At 43.5% G+C, this 24,113-nt stretch overlaps 1 protein-coding gene across 3 annotated transcripts in view; it reads right to left on the bottom strand.

Annotated features, from left to right (window-relative positions):
* Nucleotides 1-13,030: 13,030 nt before the first annotated feature.
* The window catches only part of LOC118378856 (nuclear receptor subfamily 6 group A member 1-A-like), a 217,051-nt gene continuing 205,968 nt past the window's right edge, over nucleotides 13,031-24,113 (bottom strand). For all 3 annotated transcript variants that reach the window (XM_052525262.1, XM_052525263.1, XM_035765839.2), the window contains 7 exons: nucleotides 22,626-22,681; nucleotides 20,513-20,679; nucleotides 19,519-19,746; nucleotides 19,036-19,290; nucleotides 18,658-18,779; nucleotides 18,221-18,373; nucleotides 13,031-17,714 (listed from right to left, as the gene is read on the bottom strand). In XM_052525262.1, the coding sequence (XP_052381222.1) occupies nucleotides 17,578-17,714; nucleotides 18,221-18,373; nucleotides 18,658-18,779; nucleotides 19,036-19,290; nucleotides 19,519-19,746; nucleotides 20,513-20,679; nucleotides 22,626-22,681 (1,118 nt within the window). In that variant the 3' untranslated portion in view covers nucleotides 13,031-17,577. The remainder of the gene's footprint in view (nucleotides 17,715-18,220; nucleotides 18,374-18,657; nucleotides 18,780-19,035; nucleotides 19,291-19,518; nucleotides 19,747-20,512; nucleotides 20,680-22,625; nucleotides 22,682-24,113) is intronic.

Genomic DNA, 24,113 nt, shown 5'->3' with positions numbered 1-24,113 from the left:
AGTGTGAAGACCTAAAGTTAGGACTAACTCATTGTGAAGGCCTAAAATTAGGCCTAACTCATTGTGTAGGCCTAACTCAGTGTGAAGGCCTAAAGTTAGGCCTAACTCATTATGTAGGCCTAACTCAGTGTGTAGGCCTAACTCAGTGTGTAGGCCTAACTCAGTATGAAGGCCTAACTCAGTGTGAAAGCCTAACTCATTGTGAAGGCCTAAAATGAGGCCTAACTCATTGTGAAAGCCTAACTCATTGTGTAGGCCTAACTCATTGTGTAGGCCTAACTCATTTTGAAGGCCTAAAGGTAGGCCTAACAAATTATGTAGGCCTCACTAAGTGTGTAGGCCTAACTCAGTATGAAGGCCGACTCAGTATGAAGGCCTAACTCAGTGTGAAAGCCTAACTCAGTGTTAAGGCCTAACTCGGTGTTAAGGCCTAACTCGGTGTTAAGGCCTAACTCTGTGTGTAGGCCAAACTCAGTGTGAAAGCCTAGCTCATTGTGTAAGCCTAACTCGGTGTTAAGGCCTAACTTGGTGTTAAGGCCTAACTCGGTGTGTAGGCCAAACTCAGTGGGAAAGCCTAGCTCATTGTGTAAGCCTAACTCGGTGTTAAGGCCTAACTTGGTGTTAAGGCCTAACTTGGTGTTAAGGCCTAACTTGGTGTTAAGGCCTAACTCGGTGTGTAGGCCAAACTCAGTGGGAAAGCCTAGCTCATTGTGTAAGCCTAACTCGGTGTTAAGGCATAACTTGGTGTTAAGGACTAACTTGGTGTTAAGGCCTAACTTGGTGTTAAGGCCTAACTCGGTGTGTAGGCCAAACTCAGTGGGAAAGCCTAGCTCATTGTGTAAGCCTAACTCAGTGTGTAGGCCTAACTCATTGTGAAGAACCTAACTCAGTGTGTAGGCCTAACTCATTGTGTTGGCCTAACTCAGTGTGAAGGCCTAACTTCGTGTGAAAGCCTAACTCTGTGTGAAGGACCTAACTCAGTGTGAAGGACCTAACTCTGTGTAGGACCTAACTCATTGTGTAGGACATAACTCATTGTGTAGGACCTAACTCATTGTGTTGGCCTAACTCATTGTGTTGGCCTAACTCATTGTATTGGCCTAACTCAGTGTGAAGGCCTAAAGATAGGCCTAACTCATTGTGTAGGCCTAACTCAGTGTTGAAGACCTAACTCATTGTCTAGGTCTAGCTCATTGTGTAGACCTAACTCACTGTGTAGACCTAACTCAGTGTGAAAGCCTAACTCATTGTGTAAGCCTAACTCAGTGTTAAGGCCTAAAGTTAGGCCTAACTTTGTGTGTAGGCCTAACTCAGTGTGAAAGCCTAACTCATTATGTAGGCCTAACTCATTGTGTAGGCCTAACTCTGTGTTAAGGCCTAAAGTTAGGCCTAACTCGGTGTGTAGGCCTAACTCATTATGTAGGCCTAACTCATTGTGCAGGCCTAACTCTGTGTGAAGGCCTAACTACATTTACATTTACATTTAAGTCATTTAGGCCTATCCAGAGCGACTTACAAATTGGTGCATACACCTTATGACAACCAGTGGAACAGCCACTTGCATCTCATTGTGTACGCCTAACTCAGTGTGAAGGCCTAACTCAGTGTGAAAGCCTAACTCATTGTAGGCCTAACTCATTATGTAGGCCTAACTCATTGTGCCCTAACTCTGTGTGAAGGCCTAACTCATTGTGTACGCCTAACTCAGTGTGAAGGCCTAACTCATTATGTAGGCCTAACTCATTGTGTAGGCCTAACTCTGTGTTAAGGCCTAAAGTTAGGCCTAACTCGGTGTGTATGCCTAACTCATTATGTAGGCCTAACTCATTGTGCAGGCCTAACTCTGTGTGAAGGCCTAACTCATTGTGTAGGCCTAACTCAGTGTGTAGGCCTAACTCATTGTGAAGGACCTAACTCAGTGTGAAGGACCTAACTCAGTGTGAAGGACCTAACTCAGTGTGTAGGCCTAACTCAGTGTGTGGGACCTAACTCATTGTGTAGGACCTAACTCATTGTGTTGGCCTAACTCAGTGTGTAGCCCTAACTCAGTGTGAAGACCTAAAGTTAGGACTAACTCAGTGTTAAGGCCTAAAGGTAGGCCTAACTCGGTGTGTAGGCCTAACTCATTGTGTAAGCCTAACTCGGTGTTAAAGACCTAACTCATTGTCTAGGCCTAACTCATTGTGTACGCCTAACTCAGTGTGAAGGCCTAACTCATTATGTAGGCCTAACTCATTGTGTAGGCCTAACTCTGTGTTAAGGCCTAATGTTAGGCCTAACTCGGTGTGTAAGCCTCACTCAGTGTGTAGGCCTAACTCAGTATGAAGGCCTAACTCAGTGTGAAAGCCTAACTCAGTGTGAAAGCCTAACTCAGTGTGAAAGCCTAACTCATTGTGAAGGACCTAACTCAGTGTGAAGGACCTAACTCAGTGTGAAGGACCTAACTCAGTGTGTAGGCCTAACTCAGTGTGTGGACCTAACTCATTGTGTAGGACCTAACTCATTGTGTTGGCCTAACTCAGTGTGTAGCCCTAACTCAGTGTGAAGACCTAAAGTTAGGACTAACTCATTGTGAAGGCCTAAAATTAGGCCTAACTCATTGTGAAAGCCTAACTCATTGTGAAGGACCTAACTCAGTGTGAAGGACCTAACTCTGTGTGAAGGACCTAACTCTGTGTAGGACCTAACTCATTGTGTAGGACATAACTCATTGTGTAGGACCTAACTCATTGTGTTGGCCTAACTCAGTGTGAAGGCCTAAAGATAGGCCTAACTCATTGTGTAGGCCTAACTCATTGTGTAGGCCTAACTCAGTGTTGAAGACCTAACTCATTGTGTAGGTCTAGCTCATTGTGTAGACCTAACTCACTGTGTAGACCTAACTCAGTGTGAAAGCCTAACTCATTGTGTAAGCCTAACTCAGTGTTAAGGCCTAAAGTTAGGCATAACTTGGTGTGTAGGCCTAACTCAGTGTGAAAGCCTAACTCATTATGTAGGCCTAACTCATTGTGTAGGCCTAACTCTGTGTTAAGGCCTAAAGTTAGGCCTAACTCGGTGTGTAGGCCTAACTCATTATGTAGGCCTAACTCATTGTGCAGGCCTAACTCTGTGTGAAGGCCTAACTCATTGTGTACGCCTAACTCAGTGTGAAGGCCTAACTCAGTGTGAAAGCCTAACTCATTGTGTAGGCCTAACTCAGTGTGTAGGCCTAACTCATTGTGAAGGACCTAACTCAGTGTGAAGGACCTAACTCAGTGTGAAGGACCTAACTCAGTGTGTAGGCCTAACTCAGTGTGTGGGACCTAACTCATTGTGTAGGACCTAACTCATTGTGTTGGCCTAACTCAGTGTGAAAGCCTAACTCATTGTGTAGGCCTAACTCAGTGTGAAGACCTAAAGTTAGGACTAACTCATTGTGAAGGCCTAAAATTAGGCCTAACTCATTGTGTAGGCCTAACTCAGTGTGAAGGCCTAAAGTTAGGCCTAACTCATTATGTAGGCCTAACTCAGTGTGTAGGCCTAACTCAGTGTGTAGGCCTAACTCAGTATGAAGGCCTAACTCAGTGTGAAAGCCTAACTCATTGTGAAGGCCTAAAATTAGGCCTAACTCATTGTGAAAGCCTAACTCATTGTGTAGGCCTAACTCATTGTGTAGGCCTAACTCATTGTGAAGGCCTAAAGGTAGGCCTAACAAATTATGTAGGCCTCACTAAGTGTGTAGGCCTAACTCAGTATGAAGGCCTAACTCAGTATGAAGGCCTAACTCAGTGTGAAAGCCTAACTCAGTGTTAAGGCCTAACTTGGTGTTAAGGCCTAACTCGGTGTGTAGGCCAAACTCAGTGTGAAAGCATAACTCATTGTGTAAGCCTAACTCGGTGATACGGCCTAACTCGGTGTGTAGGCCAAACTCAGTGTGAAAGCCTAACTCATTGTGTAAGCCTAACTCGGTGTTAAGGCCTAACTTGGTGTTAAGGCCTAACTTGGTGTTAAGGCCTAACTCTGTGTGTAGGCCAAACTCAGTGGGAAAGCCTAGCTCATTGTGTAAGCCTAAGTCGGTGTTAAGGCATAACTTGGTGTTAAGGCCTAACTTGGTGTTAAGGCCTAACTCGGTGTGTAGGCCAAACTCAGTGGGAAAGCCTAGCTCATTGTGTAAGCCTAACTCAGTGTGTAGGCCTAACTCATTGTGAAGAACCTAACTCAGTGTGTAGGCCTAACTCATTGTGTTGGCCTAACTCAGTGTGAAGGCCTAACTCGTGTGAAAGCCTAACTCTGTGTGAAGGACCTAACTCAGTGTGAAGGACCTAACTCTGTGTGAAGGACCTAACTCTGTGTAGGACCTAACTCATTGTGTAGGACATAACTCATTGTGTAGGACCTAACTCATTGTGTTGGCCTAACTCATTGTGTTGGCCTAACTCATTGTATTGGCCTAACTCAGTGTGAAGGCCTAAAGATAGGCCTAACTCATTGTGTAGGCCTAACTCATTGTGTAGGCCTAACTCAGTGTTGAAGACCTAACTCATTGTCTAGGTCTAGCTCATTGTGTAGACCTAACTCACTGTGTAGACCTAACTCAGTGTGAAAGCCTAACTCATTGTGTAAGCCTAACTCAGTGTTAAGGCCTAAAGTTAGGCCTAACTTTGTGTGTAGGCCTAACTCAGTGTGAAAGCCTAACTCATTATGTAGGCCTAACTCATTGTGTAGGCCTAACTCTGTGTTAAGGCCTAAAGTTAGGCCTAACTCGGTGTGTAGGCCTAACTCATTATGTAGGCCTAACTCATTGTGCAGGCCTAACTCTGTGTGAAGGCCTAACTCATTGTGTAGGCCTAACTCATTATGTAGGCCTAACTCATTGTGCAGGCCTAACTCTGTGTGAAGGCCTAACTCATTGTGTACGCCTAACTCAGTGTGAAGGCCTAACTCATTATGTAGGCCTAACTCATTGTGTAGGCCTAAATCTGTGTTAAGGCCTAAAGTTAGGCCTAACTCGGTGTGTATGCCTAACTCATTATGTAGGCCTAACTCATTGTGCAGGCCTAACTCTGTGTGAAGGCCTAACTCATTGTGTAGGCCTAACTCAGTGTGTAGGCCTAACTCATTGTGAAGGACCTAACTCAGTGTGAAGGACCTAACTCAGTGTGAAGGACCTAACTCAGTGTGTAGGCCTAACTCAGTGTGTGGGACCTAACTCATTGTGTAGGACCTAACTCATTGTGTTGGCCTAACTCAGTGTGTAGCCCTAACTCAGTGTGAAGACCTAAAGTTAGGACTAACTCAGTGTTAAGGCCTAAAGTTAGGCCTAACTTGGTGTGTAGGCCTAACTCAGTGTGAAAGCCTAACTCATTATGTAGGCCTAACTCATTGTGCAGGCCTAACTCTGTGTGAAGGCCTAACTCAGTGTGAAGGCCTAACTCATTATGTAGGCCTAACTCATTGTGTAGGCCTAACTCTGTGTTAAGGCCTAAAGTTAGGCCTAACTCGGTGTGTATGCCTAACTCATTATGTAGGCCTAACTCATTGTGCAGGCCTAACTCTGTGTGAAGGCCTAACTCATTGTGTAGGCCTAACTCAGTGTGTAGGCCTAACTCATTGTGAAGGACCTAACTCAGTGTGAAGGACCTAACTCAGTGTGAAGGACCTAACTCAGTGTGTAGGCCTAACTCAGTGTGTGGGACCTAACTCATTGTGTAGGACCTAACTCATTGTGTTGGCCTAACTCAGTGTGTAGCCCTAACTCAGTGTGAAGACCTAAAGTTAGGACTAACTCATTGTGAAGGCCTAAAATTAGGCCTAACTCATTGTGAAAGCCTAACTCATTGTGAAGGACCTAACTCAGTGTGAAGGACCTAACTCTGTGTGAAGGACCTAACTCTGTGTAGGACCTAACTCATTGTGTAGGACATAACTCATTGTGTAGGACCTAACTCATTGTGTTGGCCTAACTCAGTGTGAAGGCCTAAAGATAGGCCTAACTCATTGTGTAGGCCTAACTCATTGTGTAGGCCTAACTCAGTGTTGAAGACCTAACTCATTGTGTAGGTCTAGCTCATTGTGTAGACCTAACTCACTGTGTAGACCTAACTCAGTGTGAAAGCCTAACTCATTGTGTAAGCCTAACTCAGTGTTAAGGCCTAAAGTTAGGCATAACTTGGTGTGTAGGCCTAACTCAGTGTGAAAGCCTAACTCATTATGTAGGCCTAACTCATTGTGTAGGCCTAACTCTGTGTTAAGGCCTAAAGTTAGGCCTAACTCGGTGTGTAGGCCTAACTCATTATGTAGGCCTAACTCATTGTGCAGGCCTAACTCTGATTAGGCCTAACACTGTGTAGGCCTAACTCTGTGTTAAGGCCTAAAGTTAGGCCTAACTCGTGTGTAGGCCTAACTCATTATGTAGGCCTAACTCATTGTGCAGGCCTAACTCTGTGTGAAGGCCTAACTCATTGTGTAGGCCTAACTCAGTGTGAAGGCCTAACTCAGTGTGAAAGCCTAACTCATTGTGTAGGCCTAACTCGGTGTGTAGGCCTAACTCAGTGTGAAGACCTAAAGTTAGGACTAACTCATTGTGAAGGCCTAAAATTAGGCCTAACTCATTGTGAAAGCCTAACTCATTGTGTAGGCCTAACTCAGTGTGAAGGCCTAAAGTTAGGCCTAACTCATTATGTAGGCCTAACTCAGTGTGAAAGCCTAACTCAGTGTGAAAGCCTAACTCAGTGTGAAAGCCTAACTCAGATTTAAGGCCTAAAGGTAGGCCTAACTCGGTGTGTAGGCCTAACTCATTGTGTAAGCCTAACTCGGTGTTAAGGCCTAAATCATTGTCTAGGCCTAACTCTGTGTGTAGGCCTAACTCAGTGTGTAGGCCTAACTCATTGTGTAGGCCTAACTCAGTGTTAAAGACCTAACTCATTGTCTAGGCCTAACTCATTGTGAAAGCCTAACTCATTGTGTAGGCCTAACTCAGTGTGAAGGCCTAAAGTTAGGCCTAACTCAGTGTGTAGGCCTAACTCAGTGTTAAGGCCTAAAGTTAGGCATAACTTGGTGTGTAGGCCTAACTCAGTGTGAAAGCCTAACTCATTATGTAGGCCTAACTCATTGTGTAGGCCTAACTCTGTGTTAAGGCCTAAAGTTAGGCCTAACTCGGTGTGTAGGCCTAACTCATTATGTAGGCCTAACTCATTGTGCAGGCCTAACTCTGTGTGAAGGCCTAACTCATTGTGTACGCCTAACTCAGTGTGAAGGCCTAACTCATTATGTAGGCCTAACTCATTGTGCAGGCCCAACTCTGTGTGAAGGCCTAACTCATTGTGTAGGCCTAACTCATTATGTAGGCCTAACTCATTGTGCAGGCCCAACTCTGTGTGAAGGCCTAACTCATTGTGTAGGCCTAACTCAGTGTGTAGGCCTAACTCATTGTGAAGGACCTAACTCAGTGTGAAGAACCTAACTCAGTGTGAAGGACCTAACTCAGTGTGTAGGCCTAACTCAGTGTGTGGGACCTAACTCATTGTGTAGGACCTAACTCATTGTGTTGGCCTAACTCAGTGTGTAGCCCTAACTCAGTGTGAAGACCTAAAGTTAGGACTAACTCATTGTGAAGGCCTAAAATTAGGCCTAACTCATTGTGAAAGCCTAACTCATTGTGTAGGCCTAACTCAGTGTGAAGGCCTAACTCAGTATGAAGGCCTAACTCAGTGTGAAAGCCTAACTCATTGTGAAGGCCTAACTCATTGTGTAGGCCTAACTCTGTGTGAAGGCCTAACTCATTGTGTACGCCTAACTCAGTGTGAAGGCCTAACTCAGTGTGAAAACCTAACTCATTGTGAAGGCCTAAAATTAGGCCTAACTCATTGTGAAAGCCTAACTCATTGTGTAGGCCTAACTCATTGTGAAGGCCTAAAGTTAGGCCTAACAAATTATGTAGGCCTCACTAAGTGTGTAGGCCTAACTCAGTATGAAGGCCGACTCAGTATGAAGGCCTAACTCAGTGTGAAAGCCTAACTCGGTGTTAAGGCCTAACTCGGTGTTAAGGCCTAACTCGGTGTTAAGGCCTAACTCATTGTGTAGGCCTAACTCATTATGTAGGCCTAACTCATTGTGCAGGCCTAACTCTGTGTGAAGGCCTAACTCATTGTGTACGCCTAACTCAGTGTGAAGGCCTAACTCATTATGTAGGCCTAACTCATTGTGTAGGCCTAACTCTGTGTTAAGGCCTAAAGTTAGGCCTAACTCGGTGTGTAGGCCTAACTCAGTGTGAAGACCTAAAGTTAGGACTAACTCATTGTGAAGGCCTAAAATTAGGCCTAACTCATTGTGAAAGCCTAACTCATTGTGTAAGCCTAACTCAGTGTGAAGGCCTAAATTTAGGCCTAACTCACTGTGTAGGCCTAACTCTGTGTTAAGGCCTAAAGTTAGGCCTAACTCGGTGTGTAGGCCTAACTCATTATGTAGGCCTAACTCATTGTGCAGGCCTAACTCTGTGTGAAGGCCTAACTCATTGTGTAGGCCTAACTCAGTGTGAAGGCCTAACTCAGTGTGTATGCCTAACTCATTGTGAAGGACCTAACTCAGTGTGAAGGACCTAACTCAGTGTGAAGGACCAAACTCAGTGTGTAGGCCTAACTCAGTGTGTGGGACCTAACTCATTGTGTAGGACCTAACTCATTGTGTACGCCTAACTCAGTGTGTAGGCCTAACTCATTGTGTAGGCCTAACTCTGTGTTAAGGCCTAAAGTTAGGCCTAACTCGGTGTGTAGGCCTAACTCAGTGTGAAGACCTAAAGTTAGGACTAACTCATTGTGAAGGCCTAAAATTAGGCCTAACTCATTGTGAAAGCCTAACTCTGTGTTAAGGCCTAAAGTTAGGCCTAACTCACTGTGTAGGCCTAACTCTGTGTTAAGGCCTAAAGTTAGGCCTAACTCGGTGTGTAGGCCTAACTCATTATGTAGGCCTAACTCATTGTGCATGCCTAACTCTGTGTGAAGGCCTAACTCATTGTGTAGGCCTAACTCAGTGTGAAGGCCTAACTCAGTGTGAAAGCCTAACTCATTGTGTAGGCCTAACTCAGTGTGTAGCCCTAACTCAGTGTGAAGACCTACAGTTTGGACTAACTCATTGTGAAGGCCTAAAATTAGGCCTAACTCATTGTGAAAGCCTAACTCATTGTGTAGGCCTAACTCAGTGTGAAGGCCTAAAGTTAGGCCTAACTCATTATGTAGGCCTAACTCAGTGTGTAAGCCTCACTCAGTGTGTAGGCCTAACTCAGTATGAAGGCCTAACTCAGTGTGAAAGCCTAACTCAGTGTGAAAGCCTAACTCAGATTTAAGGCCTAAAGGTAGGCCTAACTCGGTGTGTAGGCCTAACTCATTGTGTAAACCTAACTCGGTGTTAAGGCCTAAAGTTAGGCCTAACTCTGTGTGTAGGCCAAACTCAGTGTGTAGGCCTAACTCATTGTGTAGGCCTAACTCAGTGTTAAAGACCTAACTCATTGTCTAGGCCTAACTCATTGTGAAAGCCTAACTCATTGTGTAGGCCTAACTCAGTGTGAAGGCCTAAAGTTAGGCCTAACTCAGTGTGTAGGCCTAACTCAGTGTGTAGGCCTAACTCAGTATGAAGGCCTAACTCAGTGTGAAAGCCTAACTCATTGTAAAGGCCTACAATTAGGCCTAACTCATTGTGAAAGCCTAACTCATTGTGTAGGCCTAACTCATTGTGAAGGCCTAAAGTTAGGCCTAACAAATTATGTAGGCCTCACCATGTGTGTAGGCCTAACTCAGTATGAAGGCCTAACTCAGTGTGAAAGCCTAACTCATTGTGTAAGCCTAACTCGGTGTTAAGGCCTAACTTGGTGTTAAGGCCTAACTCGGTGTGTAGGCCAAACTCAGTGTGAAAGCCTAACTCATTGTGAAAGCCTAACTCAGGTGTTAAGGCCTAACTTGGTGTTAAGGCCTAACTCAGTGTGTAGGCCTAACTCATTGTAGTAGGACCTAACTCATTGTGTTGGCCTAACTCAGTATGAAAGCCTAACTCATTGTGTAGGCCTAACTCAGTGTGTAGGCCTAACTCATTGTGAAGGACCTAACTCAGTGTGAAGGACCTAACTCAGTGTGTAGGCCTAACTCAGTGTGTGGGACCTAACTCATTGTGTAGGACCTAACTCATTGTGTTGGCCTAACTCAGTGTGAAAGCCTAACTCATTGTGTAGGCCTAACTCAGTGTGTAACCCTAACTCAGTGTGAAGGCCTAAAGTTAGGACTAACTCATTGTGAAGGCCTAAAATGAGGCCTAACTCATTGTGTAGGCCTAACTCATTGTGAAGGCCTAAAGGTAGGCCTAACAAATTATGTAGGCCTCACTAAGTGTGTAGGCCTAACTCAGTATGAAGGCCTAACTCAGTATGAAGGCCTAACTCAGTGTGAAAGCCTAACTCAGTGTTAAGGCCTAACTTGGTGTTAAGGCCTAACTCGGTGTTAAGGCCTAACTCAGTGTGAAGGCCTAAAGTTAGGCCTAACTCATTGTGTAGGTCTATTAAAGACCTAACTTAGTGTGAAACTCCTAACTCAGTGTGTAGGCCTGACTCAGTGTGTAGGCCTAACTCATTGTAGTAGGACCTAACTCATTGTGTTGGCCTGACTCATTGTGTTAGCCTAACTCATTGTGTTGACCTAACTCATTGTGTTGGCCTAACTCAGTGTGAAAGCCTAACTCATTGTGTAGGCCTAACTCAGTGTGTAGGCCTAACTCATTGTGAAGAACCTAACTCAGTGTGTAGGCCTAACTCAGTGTGAAAGCCTAACTCATTGTGTAACCCTAACTCAGTGTGAAGGCCTAAAGTTAGGACTAAAAAGTTAGGACGTAAAATGAGGCCTAACTCATTGTGAAAGCCTAACTCATCGTGTAGGCCTAACTCATTGTGAAGGCCTAAAGTTAGGCCTAACAAATTATGTAGGCCTAACTCAGTGTGAAAGCCTAACTCAGTGTTCAGGCCTAACTCAGATTTAAGGCCTAAAGGTAGGCCTAACTCGGTGTGTAGGCCTAACTCATTGTGTAAGCCTAACTCGGTGTTAAGGCCTAAAGTTAGGCCTAACTCTGTGTGTAGGCCAAACTCAGTGTGTAGGCCTAACTCATTGTGTAGGCCTAACTCATTGTGTAGGCCTAACTCATTGTGTAGACTTAACTCATTGTGTAGGCCTAACTCATTGTGTAGGCCTAACTCATTGTGTAGGCCTAACTCAGTGTTAAAGACCTAACTCATTGTCGAGGCCTAACTCATTGTGTAGGCCTAACTCATTGTGTAGGCCTAAATCATTGTGTAGGCCTAACTCATTGTCTAGGCCTAACTTGGTGTGAAAGCCTAACTCATTATGTAGGCCTAACTCATTGTGAATGGCCTAACTCATTGTGAATGGCCTAACTCATTGTGTATGGCCTAACTCATTGTGTATGCCTAACTCATTGTGAAGGCCTAACTCATTGTGAAGGGCTAACTCATTGTGAAGGGCTAACTCATTGTGAATGGCCTAACTCATTGTGAAGGCCGGTATGTGGCTTCTTCAGCAAACTACTGAACACCAGGTGGCCCACCGGAGCTTCCTCAAGGTCCCTCTAACAGCACACAACAAACCACGTGTCCATCTTTGTACAGCCAAGCTCAAGTATTTTCTGTTACATCTCCTGATTTTCATTTGACATCTTGCTCAGATCTTGGTGGAGCAGACAAAATGTCCCTTTAGAACAGCTCACGGTCACAGAAACTGCAAGAATGAGCTTTATACATATTTATATGTCATTTTGGTAAAGCACAAAAAAGCATTACACTTTTCACATCCTTTATAATGTATGCTCTCTTCAGGTGGAAGAGTCCAACTGAATCAGTTAAAGGGAGGTCTACATATATGTGATGTGCAGATAAAGGTGGGAATGACCTGGTAGCCCTTCCAGGAAAATTTGACAGGAAGAGAGGAATGATTAGGCCCAAAAACACACTGTCACTTCCTATAACAATTTGTGGGGAACTCCATAAATAGTGAAGCAATTCTGCAGCCACTTGACATTGGCAGAAGAGGAAGAGGATCCTCCTTGAGAATGGGTATGGAGTCAGGAAAACGTAGCAAAATTTTCCCTACACAGGGAAGATTTGACATGATGTATAGCAAGTACAGTATTACTAAAACCATAAAGGAGATTTGTTGGAAACTTATAGATTGTGTCTTTAATAAAGAGCATGTTCTGAAAAGTGACCAATAATGCATCAGTGTTTGGAGTCAACTAATTTTCTGGAGGTGAGAAAATTCCTCTTGAACTATCGTTTTAATTCCTCTACCATACACACAGTAACGACTGTTGATAGATCTGACATTAGTGAAGCGTTGTTCATCATTAAAATAGCAGTGGAGGCCTTGGCTTCCTCTGGCCCATTTTGAAATGTGGCCAGCTACGTAAATTCCCCAGAGCAGTGGTGGGCAGTGACGCTGTCAGTGGCCCTGGCAAAGGAGCTCGATTTGGCACAGTATGGGAAGCCATTATTTCTCCTTGGTTCAGATTGACAAGACAAGAGGCACATGCTAAAAACGACACCACTTTCTCTGCCCTGTCCACAAGAAGGGGAGGAGCCAGCAACAGGATGTGACTGTCACACAGCAAACGGGCTCCCCGTAATTTATTACGACGACTCAGCTCTTTTATTTTAAGGTCTCTAGTGTAGAGGCACTGCTATCATTGGGTAAATACCCCACCATGTTTAGACTAATATAGCCTCTGTAACCCGGGCTATCATCTGTATTTGCAAGGATCATGCGTATGCCTCTTAAAATAGGCACCCTATATGATGGGTGATCAGTGGCTATTTTCATTTGTGCCCGTCGTATGCCATCTCAAAGGCATGGAGAACAAACGGGGAGTGGAGGGTCACAGACATTCATTCTGAGAGCGCATCCTAAATGGATAAGCTGGTGTCATTCATCTGAAATTTTACTTTTGGTCAATTATACATTTTTGGGCAAAGGGAGAGAAATAAAAACATTGAGGCCTTGGTCTCTCAGTTGCATTAGGTTCATGTTTATTTAGTTTCAAGTCCTGACATTCTATGCATGCTTTGAACACATATTGCTCTGATAGCCACAGGTAGTCAGGGCAGACACATGGACACAAAGTATATAAACCCATGATGGAGGTTAAAGCTAGAATCCTTAGTTGCAATATCAATTTTTGGACTTGCGAATTAATGATATATATGCCATTGATTCTTGAACATTTTTACTTATAAACGCATCATGAGTTCAACCCCATCAGAATCCAAAATATAATGTAGCTTGTTTTGCTCCGATGTTTGTAAACAAAGACAAATATATTTAAAAAACACTTTATAGCCTCAAAACATGGCAAAAACTAGAATATTTATATCATGGGATAGTCAGTCCTTGCATCCATAGCTCTGTCTATGAATTTGAGAGTGGTAACACTTCTCCAGGCCCATCCCTCAGATTTTTACCAAAACAGAGGTGGGGTGCCCCTTTGTTATTATTTCAAAGAATTGTAGCTTTAAGTAACAACATGTTACAGTAGAACATCACATCTTAACTTTTTAATTTCTCTGTCTGCAACTTTTTAAAACCCAGAACACCAACATAAACAAACAAAGCATTGTGTCCCCCTAAAACATGATATGACACCTGATATCACTGCAATTCAAAAGCCTTTCTTTTCATTGATACATTCTATCAAAGAGAATGAGAAAAACAATGTTGACAAATACGTATTGAAAATAAGCGAGAGGTTGTTAGTCACCATTTCAATAAAGTGTATAATGGCTTTATGCATAAGACCCCAATAGTGTTCCCTCAAATAAAATAAAGTGTTGATTGTAACACAGCACAGCAGAGTAAAGAGTTATGAGCGTAAATGTAATTGTTTGTGTCAGAGGCAAAGGTGTTGTGATGATCTGGCCCTATTCTTTTTGACACTTAGTGGTTAGGGACCGTAACCACTTAAATTGAGCCAGATTAAAAGGCACACACACACACAGGTCAACAAAAATCTAACATGTCAACCATGAACCAAAGATGAGCTAGCTTCCCTGTCAATTTGAATCCCTGAGCTGCAGGATGCCCCTTTAGTGCACCACTGACAGATAGCACCTAACTACAGGCCAACACATGCATCGCAAACCATGCATCTCCAAGATGTCTACCTTGTTTCTGGTAAATGACTGGGACAGAATACTAGTTATATCCCAAACTGGCTCCTCATCCCTACCAACTCACTCGGAGGACCCTCAATTGGGGCTCAATAAACCCATCAACTTTGGGACACACTCGTGACTTGAATGCAGCCCCAAGGTCTGTCAGAGGGCAATATTATTTTTGACGTCGTTTGCCCTCTGACGTCCCAGGGTGATCTGCCCAGCCGGTAATATGCTTGTGTCCCCCCTTGACTAGAAACGTCATAAAACATCCTCCGTTTAGGCTGCAAATGTGACGATTTCCTCCTAGACTAACTTGAATGGCGAGCAGCCCTAAACAAAACTGGGAATATATGCGTACTGTCTTAATTAATGAAACAATTTTCCTCCACCATGCTAGGATGCACCAGTCTGTTGTTTGCCCCTGTCTGAAGGCTGCATGCAACGTCCGGAAGTAGCATCATGGTGGTAGAAAATTGTGTTTTATTAAGACAGTATGCATATTTTCCCAGGTATTTTAGGGCTGCTCGCCATTAAAGCTAGTTAAGGAGGAAACCGACGCCTTTGCAGCATGAATGTAGGATGCTTTATGTAGCTGCTCATCGCGGGGTGACACGAGTGTATCACCGGCTGGGCTGACTGCGTCGACACCTAGAGGTAATAAAACGTCAGGAAGAACTACTAAGGGTCTCGGCGTTAGCTTGAACGATGCAATTCCAGATCAACATTTAAATAATAAAACGAGCATGAAATTCAAAATGATACAATTCCTCGTTGTTTTACAATATAATAACCTCAACAGTCAAACATTTAATTTGGGAGATGTTTCATATTTTACGTGTCAAGCATCAGAAACAGACACAAACAAATGCACATATATAATTAGGAACACCTGTCCACTCTTTTGTATGAAATTATGCAAACTACAAACATTTCGCGGTGCTTCAAGTTGGCGCCTAGATCAGTTCTTCCTGACGTCGTATTACCTCTAGGTTTCGACGACGCCGACGACGCATTCAGCCCAGCCGGTGATAGACTCCTGTCCCCCTCCCCGGATAGCACTTCCCTCTGGAGCCTGCAGCCTTTTTGGCTTGGTCGAAGTGGCCATAGAAAGGTCTAATTAGCCCCAACACCCTTGATAATTTCCACTCCCTCAGTTTTGGGACACTTGTGCACATGGCAGAGGCACACGTGTATGTGCAAATGGCTGGCCAGGGGGGTGCGGTAAAGGGTAGTGATTTGAGATTCAGCCACTGACTTAAAACAAATTAAAAATCCTAGTCACCTTCACTTCAAACAATCAAATCTAATTGATATGCCAAACATTCTTATAAAACAACAAAATACATTCCAAGTAATTACAAATGTTAAAAGTTGAATAAAAACAGACAAAAGCGGGACATTGAATAGATGTGATCAATTCATTTACCAATACGCATCAATTCCCAGTTTGATCAAAGACATGTGTATCCAAGATGTTGACAGAATGGCTACGATAGAGGCACTTCTAGTCAAAATGCCACAACTTGCTCCGACTGAGGACCTATAGCAAAACCATCAACTCTGGCACAGTCCCTTCACTTAAATCATTGTCTGGTGCAAATATGTAAACATTCAATAGATATAACACATATATTCAGTTCGATTTGGAATGCTTTGAAGGGGAGGGGTGCACTCCGTGGATCTGATGCCAGTTTGCCATTACAACAACATTTATTTTCTTACAGTTCTGATGTAACACTTCTAACTGACTGAGTCTGGTCAATGCTGCACTTTGCTCAAAAAACACATTGTCCTTTTTTTTGCCTTGTTTGTAACATACCTGAGAATACAAGTGAATATGAGTCTAACCACAGAGCCTTACATCAATTCAGAACCCAAATTGTGTCCTTATTAGTCCATGAAAATCGTATTCTATTCCATATAGTCCAAACACCCACACAAATACAACAACTCCCCTACAGAAAAAAAAGACCCCAAAAGACGGCTACTTACGACGTCCCCCAAAACCTACAACTACTAATACTAAACGCGCAATTCAACAAAGTGATCCTGAGTAACTTCTGAGTGCAGTACACCAAACTTCCACCTTACCCTGTTTAGAACTCAACTTCTGACGAACTCGAGTGAGAAAATATCACAGAAAACATTAACTGGCAGCTGCAAAATTTTTGTTGATGCACATGCAGACATAACAATCCCTGTGACCCTAGAGGTCACAGGTGGGATTTTGCTTTGAACATGTCTCTTGAAAGAGGTGAATGCACAACAACAATACTCTTGAACTATGGCTGAGCTTGCCACTATTGGCAGCATTTCACATCTATTAAAAAAAAAAAAAAACACCCACACCCTGGGTTTTCAACAGTGTGCATATTGCACTTCTCGTCCTCCCAGGCATCTGGAGTAACTGGTACATCTCAGGAGAAGGTCGACTGGGACAGTAACACTTTACTGGCCTATCATCACCAATCCCAGAGTGGTCCTTCAGTTAATTCATTGATTGATCAAGAAATGCCATCTTCCATCGGAAAATCTTTCAACTGTAGTTGGAAACATGAAAGATTCTCCTTCCCTTCCACTTACCATTCCCCTTAAAAATACCCGTATCAATTTTGACTAAATTAAATTTCTACTCGCTTAAAGGCTTGAGTAGAAATGTAACTGAAAAAGAGGGTTGAATTTGCAGCCACTTTATGTTGCCATTACTAGTGACGGGAAACAAGGCACCAGTGCAGGCAGCTTGGGACACATCTCATCTGTCACTATTGGCAGACGTGTTGGAGTAGATATACCAATGCCACCTGAGAAACCATACCACGCCCACCATGATAAATCTAACTCATCTTAAAAAGCTAAATGTATAGCATGTAGTATATATTAAAACTCAATTCAACTACACTTAGTAACTGAGTATCTTTAGAGACCTTTGGTAACAATCATTTACGCCATATTGATTTTTTTTAAAAACACATTGGGGAAGTATATCATGTACTTTACTGTAGCTGAGGATAGTACAAACATAGCAAAGACTGCTGAAGTTATCTTTTCACTGACACAGGCATATGTCCACTGAAAACACAACAAATACTTCCTGAGGTAGTCTTTCAGTTACAATTGCGTTTTCTAGTGGATCCCTAAACCAAAAAAAACTTCCTGGAAATCTATACGAAAAATAGCTACCATGTTAACACTTCACATACTTGTAAACTGCACTTACACGTCTGAACAATGCATTGGTTGTGCATTTCTTATTGCAGAGGCGTGTGCTCTGCATAGATGAGAATACATTCAGATCTGTCGTGTAATAAATACATTTAGAAAAACAATTCTGTCACATTCACAAAAGAAAGAAGGGGGTCCCCCCCTCCTTCAGGTGAACGGTGGGTTTTGAGAGGCGTGGCTCAGTTGCCGGGGATGAGGCCTGTTGTCAGGCAGGTGGTGGTGCCTGCTCGGAGGGTGTTGGGGCTGAACTTGCAGGTGTGTAGGACGGCCTTAAACAGCAGGGGGAGCTGTTCCAACGGAACGTTCACTAGCTTCCCTGGAAGGAACGACCATTTACATTACATTTTACACATTAGTCATTTAGCATATGCTCTTATCCAGAGAGTGTATACATTTTCCATACAATTTGTTTTATTTTTGTACTGCACCATCAAAGATAGTAAGCACAGAAAACAACCTCTCTTAATCCACATCTATCCCCCAAGCAAATCCAATGGACATTGATGTGCACAGTATTCACAACCACAGATCTATTACAGTACATTATTTACCATACATTGGGGTGTATGTTTTCCCTGGATGCCATCCTAAAATAGGATAGGATGAACTTTAACCTTAGACACACTGTGCTGTATACAAAATAAACACGGCACATAACATAGTACACACATTGCACATTACCCATGTCAAACACACTGTACACATTTCATATAGCCATATGCATAATACATATTGTACACCTTACAGTGAAAATGGCTATCAGTTGGAGCTGAAAAGGGTTTGCATTATAAGGTGAAAATTGAATGAACTGTATGTACTCACCGGCGATGTGGCGGATCTCAGGGAGGCACATCATGATCTCAGGGAAGCGTTTGGGCTGGTGAGGGTACTTGTACTCAGCTAGGTCCTGGCACACATACCAGTAGCGCTTGTTCAGCTTCTCCAGCTGAGAAACATTGGTAAGCCCTCGGATATCTGCACAGAGGAGAGGGTTACGGATTACGATGATGACTAATACAGACGTCCCTTTAAAACAATAAAGTTGTGCTGACTTCATTGCCAAGACTTGGTTTAATAAAATATGAATTAAATAGATACACACACACAATAATATGCACAGTATCTACTGACATTTCAGATTATATTTCATAGGTTCCATTTTTTTTTTCAGTGTAAAAATTAGCCCAGCACCCATTTTATCATCCCAGCCTTTTTTGGATTTTCCAACATATTTTAAAAAGTATGTAGAATTGACATACCTTGGGTGAGGAAGTTGATGGCTTTCATACAGGCATACTCCTCATTGCTAACCTTCAGCTGATGAAATTTGCGGAACAGGTATATCAGTCTCTCCATCACATCCATTCCATCTTCACTAAACCTGGCAGATGAGAGATAATCAATCAAAATCATTTGAAAGAATGGTTTAAGTTGCATTTAAAAGACTTAATTAATGATATATCCCAGGACCGATATTCCTCAGACAGATTAAGCTACAGGCTTAATCTGGCTCTGGGTAACCACCCTTCCTAATATTCTCCCAAAAAGGCCAACCTTGAGCCAAGGCTATGGCAATGGAACCCATCCCCAGATCCATGTTACCAGACTCAAGACCTAAGATCCCGGGCTTCTCTTACCCTTGGAGTTCGTACTCAGAGGGTGAGTACTTGGTGGTGACGTTGGCCAGGTCCCCGAACATCTGGCCGCTGTAGATGGTGAGGCTGGAGAGCAGGATGAGCTCCTGCCAAGTGGCACTGAGCAGCAGGGTGTAGTCCTCGATGGACAGCTCGCAGAAGAAGGGCAGCCGCTTGATCCAGGAGATCTGCCGAAATAGCAGCTCGTCTGCCAGCCGACAGAGCAAGGCAAACAGCTCCCCCTGGGTCACCCTGTACCTGGGGGACACATGGCAGACAGGGAGGTGTGAAGGTTGGGCATAACACACTTTCTTCACACTCTAGAACCAAAGATAATGAATAAAAAGAGTGATTGATAGAACATTTTTAGTAAAGATCAGACAAAACAAGACATCTGGGGTCAAGACCCCAAACCTTAAAAGGCTACCAAAAGAAAACGTCAAAAGCACAGATCCCGATACAGATTTGTACACCGTGGGAACTCACCCATCTTCTATGAGCATGGGGGTCCCCAGGGGGGCCAGGTCCTCAGCTGCCACCAGTTGGGAGACAAGGGTCTGTGATTGGGAGTACAGGCTGCGGGCCAGGGTGGGCCTAAGGACTGACTGGGCATAACCAAAAAGGTGCGGCAGGAACTTGTAGTGTGAGGACACGGGCGTGCCCACGTACTGGTCCCGGTAGGTAGCAGTGGAGCTATTCATTTCCAGGGACTTGCTGAAAAGACACAAGCCAGGAAACCATTATGGAGTAAAGAACTGCTCTACTATAAATACTTATTACACTGTGATTACAGAAATAATTACACAAGTATAATGGCACCATAATGTGAAGCGTGACAGAGTTTTCTACCAAATGTATATTTTTCAGGGCACAGGCAAGCATGAAAAAATTATGATAGAACTCTACGCTTTATCATGGAGACAGCGCCAGAGAGGACTGTGTTGCAGACAGAAAGCATCGACCCTGAGACAATCATGTTAAGGACAGTACTTATCATTGTGGAATGGCAAGACTTCAGCAAAGGCAGAGGAATGAAAACTGTGTCCTCTGTTTCCGCGGCAACAAACACAGGGAGAATCCATTTGTGAGGAGCTTCAAATTCTCCCATAAATGTGCTTAGGAGTGAAATGTGGGTGACCTTACATTTTAACATGAAAGGAACCTTCACTCAATCGCATAACAGCAACATTCAGAAAAACATTACTGGTACTGGTAGGCATGCAATGGACAATTCAAAAGGTGCCATGAAGCTGAGGGGACAAACTAAAATGTATCTGTATTCGTTCATAGGAGATACGACTGCCAGATATAGGTCATTTTATTCAGAAATTCATTTAAAGATATTGAATTTGGCCACAAAATGTTGGTGCATTTCACTCCTGGGGGAAGTCATAGTTACTCAGTCAGTGGTGTTTCTCGTTCAGTGCGCCAACCTTTAACTTTTGAGGTAATGGTCTGTACCCCTACTGCAACAGCTCACCTGGACGACAGGGTGGAGACCGGCGAGGGTTGGTTGCCCTCGGAGACACCATTGTCGGGGGAACTGTGGTCGCTGTCCCCGTTGTTTCCCCATGTGTGCTCTGGCAAACCAGCATCCTCCTTGAACTCCTGGCCTGTCATAATGCGCTCCATTTCTTCATTCGAAATCTATAGCAGAGAAGCGAGGGAAAAAAGGAGGGATGGGCAACAAGGAAGGAGGTAAGAGAAGAGAAAGCCTCTGTTCATTTTCTCTTGTCATTCAGTATGTCATGGGGTTATTGATTCAGATGCATTAGTCCCTGTACAAACAAAAGCCTGTTTGTCTGACGATAAGAAAAATGTTATACATTGGTCATTGTTAAGCTTCTTTATTCAGCTATGTAGCATACTAAACCCTGCTCATGAGAAATGACAAAGGTTTCATATAAATATTTTAAGAATGTTCCCGAGACGGTGGCGGGCAGCTTTTCTTTCACATATTGTCAGTATACCCGTGAACAGTGGAATCAATATGTGGCTATGAGTGGATTTAAGATGGCAGGAGCTTCTTAGATTGGAGAACAAAACAAGCTCCCACGGACATATCTCGCACTCGCTCTTGCACTCTTTGCCTCGGGAAGCGGGTGAACTTTTTCTCCGCCGCACAAGCGGTGCCTTCCCATTATCTGGGTTTGAAAGGCGTCTGATTACTCGGTTGCAGCGCTATCATTCACATCTGAGCAGAAGGGTGATTTAAGCCTAATGAGTTAACCCTATCTGCAATAATGAGGGACAGACTTGATTGTCTCGCAGGGCCTGAATCCAGCTTTGGAGCAAGGACACCGATATTGAGGCAATCGCTGCAATCAACTGAATGATTTTGCTCCTTGAAAGATGCTAGGCAGAAAATGTTATCTAAAACCATTCTGCAGATACTTTCCAGGCAAAAAAAAACAAAAAACAGAGTTATTTCAACTATTGCAAAATATCATGCAGGTACAGTGGTACAGTTTTGGAATTGTTAGTTAGATTACTTGTTGGTTATCACTGCATTGTCGGAACTAGAAGCACAAGCATTTCGCTACACTCGCATTAACATCTGCTAACCATGTGTATGTGACAAATAAAATTTGATTTGATTTGATTTGGTCTAGTAAAGACCGACTTTTGCTGTCATTATTGTATGGATTTAAACATTTTGAGATGGTGAAAATGAAAGCCTACCTTTCTGGTTCACAACAAGCCACAATAGCCAACAATTAAACATTTAAACATATTCAACTATGTTTTTGTGACCTGTTAAAACATTTGGAAATGCAAAGCTACTGTTAAAATGGTCTGGTTTTCACCATCAATGGAACATCAATCAAATCTTTGTGTTCGGCTACTCAGCTGCTTCCAGCGGCTTCTCTTTAAAAGTACACCTGGAAAATAGCCTCTTTTTTTGTGTTGAGTCTCAAAATGTTATAGCAGTTTTTAGTTTTTGTAGCTGAACATAAAAAGGCTGAAATGTATGGAACATAAATAAATAGTCTGAAAATAATAGATTTGTTTTAAAATGAAGGCACTTCCAAGTCCATGTCGTACACAAACGTGGGCTCTGAATCAATTGGAGAGAGAATCATGTCCCTTTTCCAGTTGCCTGTAATGAGAGAAATATATTCTCTGAATACGCTTTACAAACAGAATGATGGAACTGAAAGTTTCTTCTATTGAGGTTGGTTGCTTTATAAAAAACAGTCTCGCACTGGGAGGAACCACAGGAGGTTGGTGGCACCTTAATTGGGGAGAACGGGCTCGTGGTAATGACTGGATAGGAGTCAGTGAAGTGGTATCAAATACATCAAACACATGGTTTCCAGGTGTTTGATGCCATTCCATTTTCTCTGTTCTGACCATGATTATGAGCCGTTCTCCCCTCAGCAGCCTCCACTGGGAGGAACATAGAAAACACTAACACCACAGTGCACAACCAAAGTCATTGAGGGCAACAGTGTCTGCGGTTTTCAGTATGGAGAAAACTTTTTGAAACCGAGAGAAAAAGGGAGGGACTAATTGAACTTGTCCAATAAGAACACAGATTTCTTATTTTCTTTTGCTTAAACAGTAATAAAATGTAATAAATTGTGACATACCTCGACAGGTCCAATGCTCTTATTCCTTCCCCCTGGCATTCCATCCTCTCTGATTGCTGTGGAAAGACACACAGACAGAACTTAGAAAGCCCATTATGAAAGTCTGTAAATGCATTTCACATCTTCCAAAACCCTTTTAAAATAGACTAGTTGAAAGAAAAAAGATGGTGACAGGAGGGTTGGAGTTGGGTTCAGCAACTCAACATAGGATGACTGGAAGTTTTTTACTGTTGAGGGAGATATGTGGAAGGCTGTAGAATCTGAGCTGTGAGATTTGTGGAAGGGACCTGGCACCCTCTAATGGTGAGAAAAGGCATCAGCGTTTTAACTGGTCTGAACTGGATTAAACAGAAATAGAAGGTTACCCTAACGAGCATATGATTGACATCAATTAACAGTTGAATGGTGTGTGTGTGTGTGTGTGTGTGTGTGTGTGTGTGTGTGTGTGTGTGTGTGTGTGTGTGTGTGTGTGTGTGTGCGTGTGTGCGTGTGTGTGTGTGTGTGTTACATGCGTCTAAACATTTGAATTTGAAAAACATAGAACACAGAAGCCCTCTCTTCTCCTCTGCTCCGTCTTTCTGTTGCCCTCCTCCCTACACGTCACACAAACACATGTCACATAAACACATGTCTAACTGACTACTTCCAGCTGAGAGACAGGGTCCATCTCAGCTGACGGACAAGGTAAAGGAGCAGGTTTCAACCTGTTCTTTCAGTCACTCGCATACATAAGGCTGCAAACGCTTGGTGATGTAGATGTGGTGGCCACTGGTCAGGCTTTGTGGATCTGACTAAGGTCCTTAGCACTATTCCGATTGTGTGAAATGGAGCATTGGTGGGTGTGATCTCAGAAGCTGCCATAGGGAGGCAGTGGAGGCACACTCTCGAGTTCAGCTCAAGCCACTAAGCATTTTGCACGTGGAATGCTGCAGTTGTTTGACACTGTTGTGGAGACCAGCCATGCTATTGGTTCAAATTCATACTTTGGGGAATTAATGGGGGACGATTCCTTGGCCGTGGTGCACACTCTAAAGAGAACAGCTACGAGGGGGGTGCACTACGAGGATGGTGTACCACAAGGGGGTGGACTTGCTTCCCGTCACCCCTCATCAAATAAACCCATTAGTTTACGGTTAGACCAAGAGAAAATGACATATCTGTGTACTTCAAGTTCATAGACACATATTTGGCAGTGACTACACACTCTAATAGGATTATCTGCATATTGCTTAAGGTGCTTCATTCATCATGCTTGGAAGTGTACATCTACTGGTCTTACAAATCAGATAACGCTTCTCGTTTCTCACCGTCCAAATCCTCCAGCCACTGCCTGTGGGCCATTGATTAACCAGCTGTTTCAGGCCTCCCTAGTACTCCCTCCTTTCCTTCTCCACTTAGGTGTGGCAAATCGAAAGGCAATATTTATCAATGACTTTGCATATCGAGACATCAAAGCAAAGGATTTCTCCTCCTCTTCTCGGGTTTCGA

This window comes from Oncorhynchus keta, chromosome 9 (genome assembly GCF_023373465.1).
Source record: "Oncorhynchus keta strain PuntledgeMale-10-30-2019 chromosome 9, Oket_V2, whole genome shotgun sequence".
NCBI classification, from domain to species: Eukaryota; Metazoa; Chordata; class Actinopteri; order Salmoniformes; family Salmonidae; genus Oncorhynchus; species Oncorhynchus keta.
This window is presented reverse-complemented; position numbering and strand designations above follow the sequence as displayed.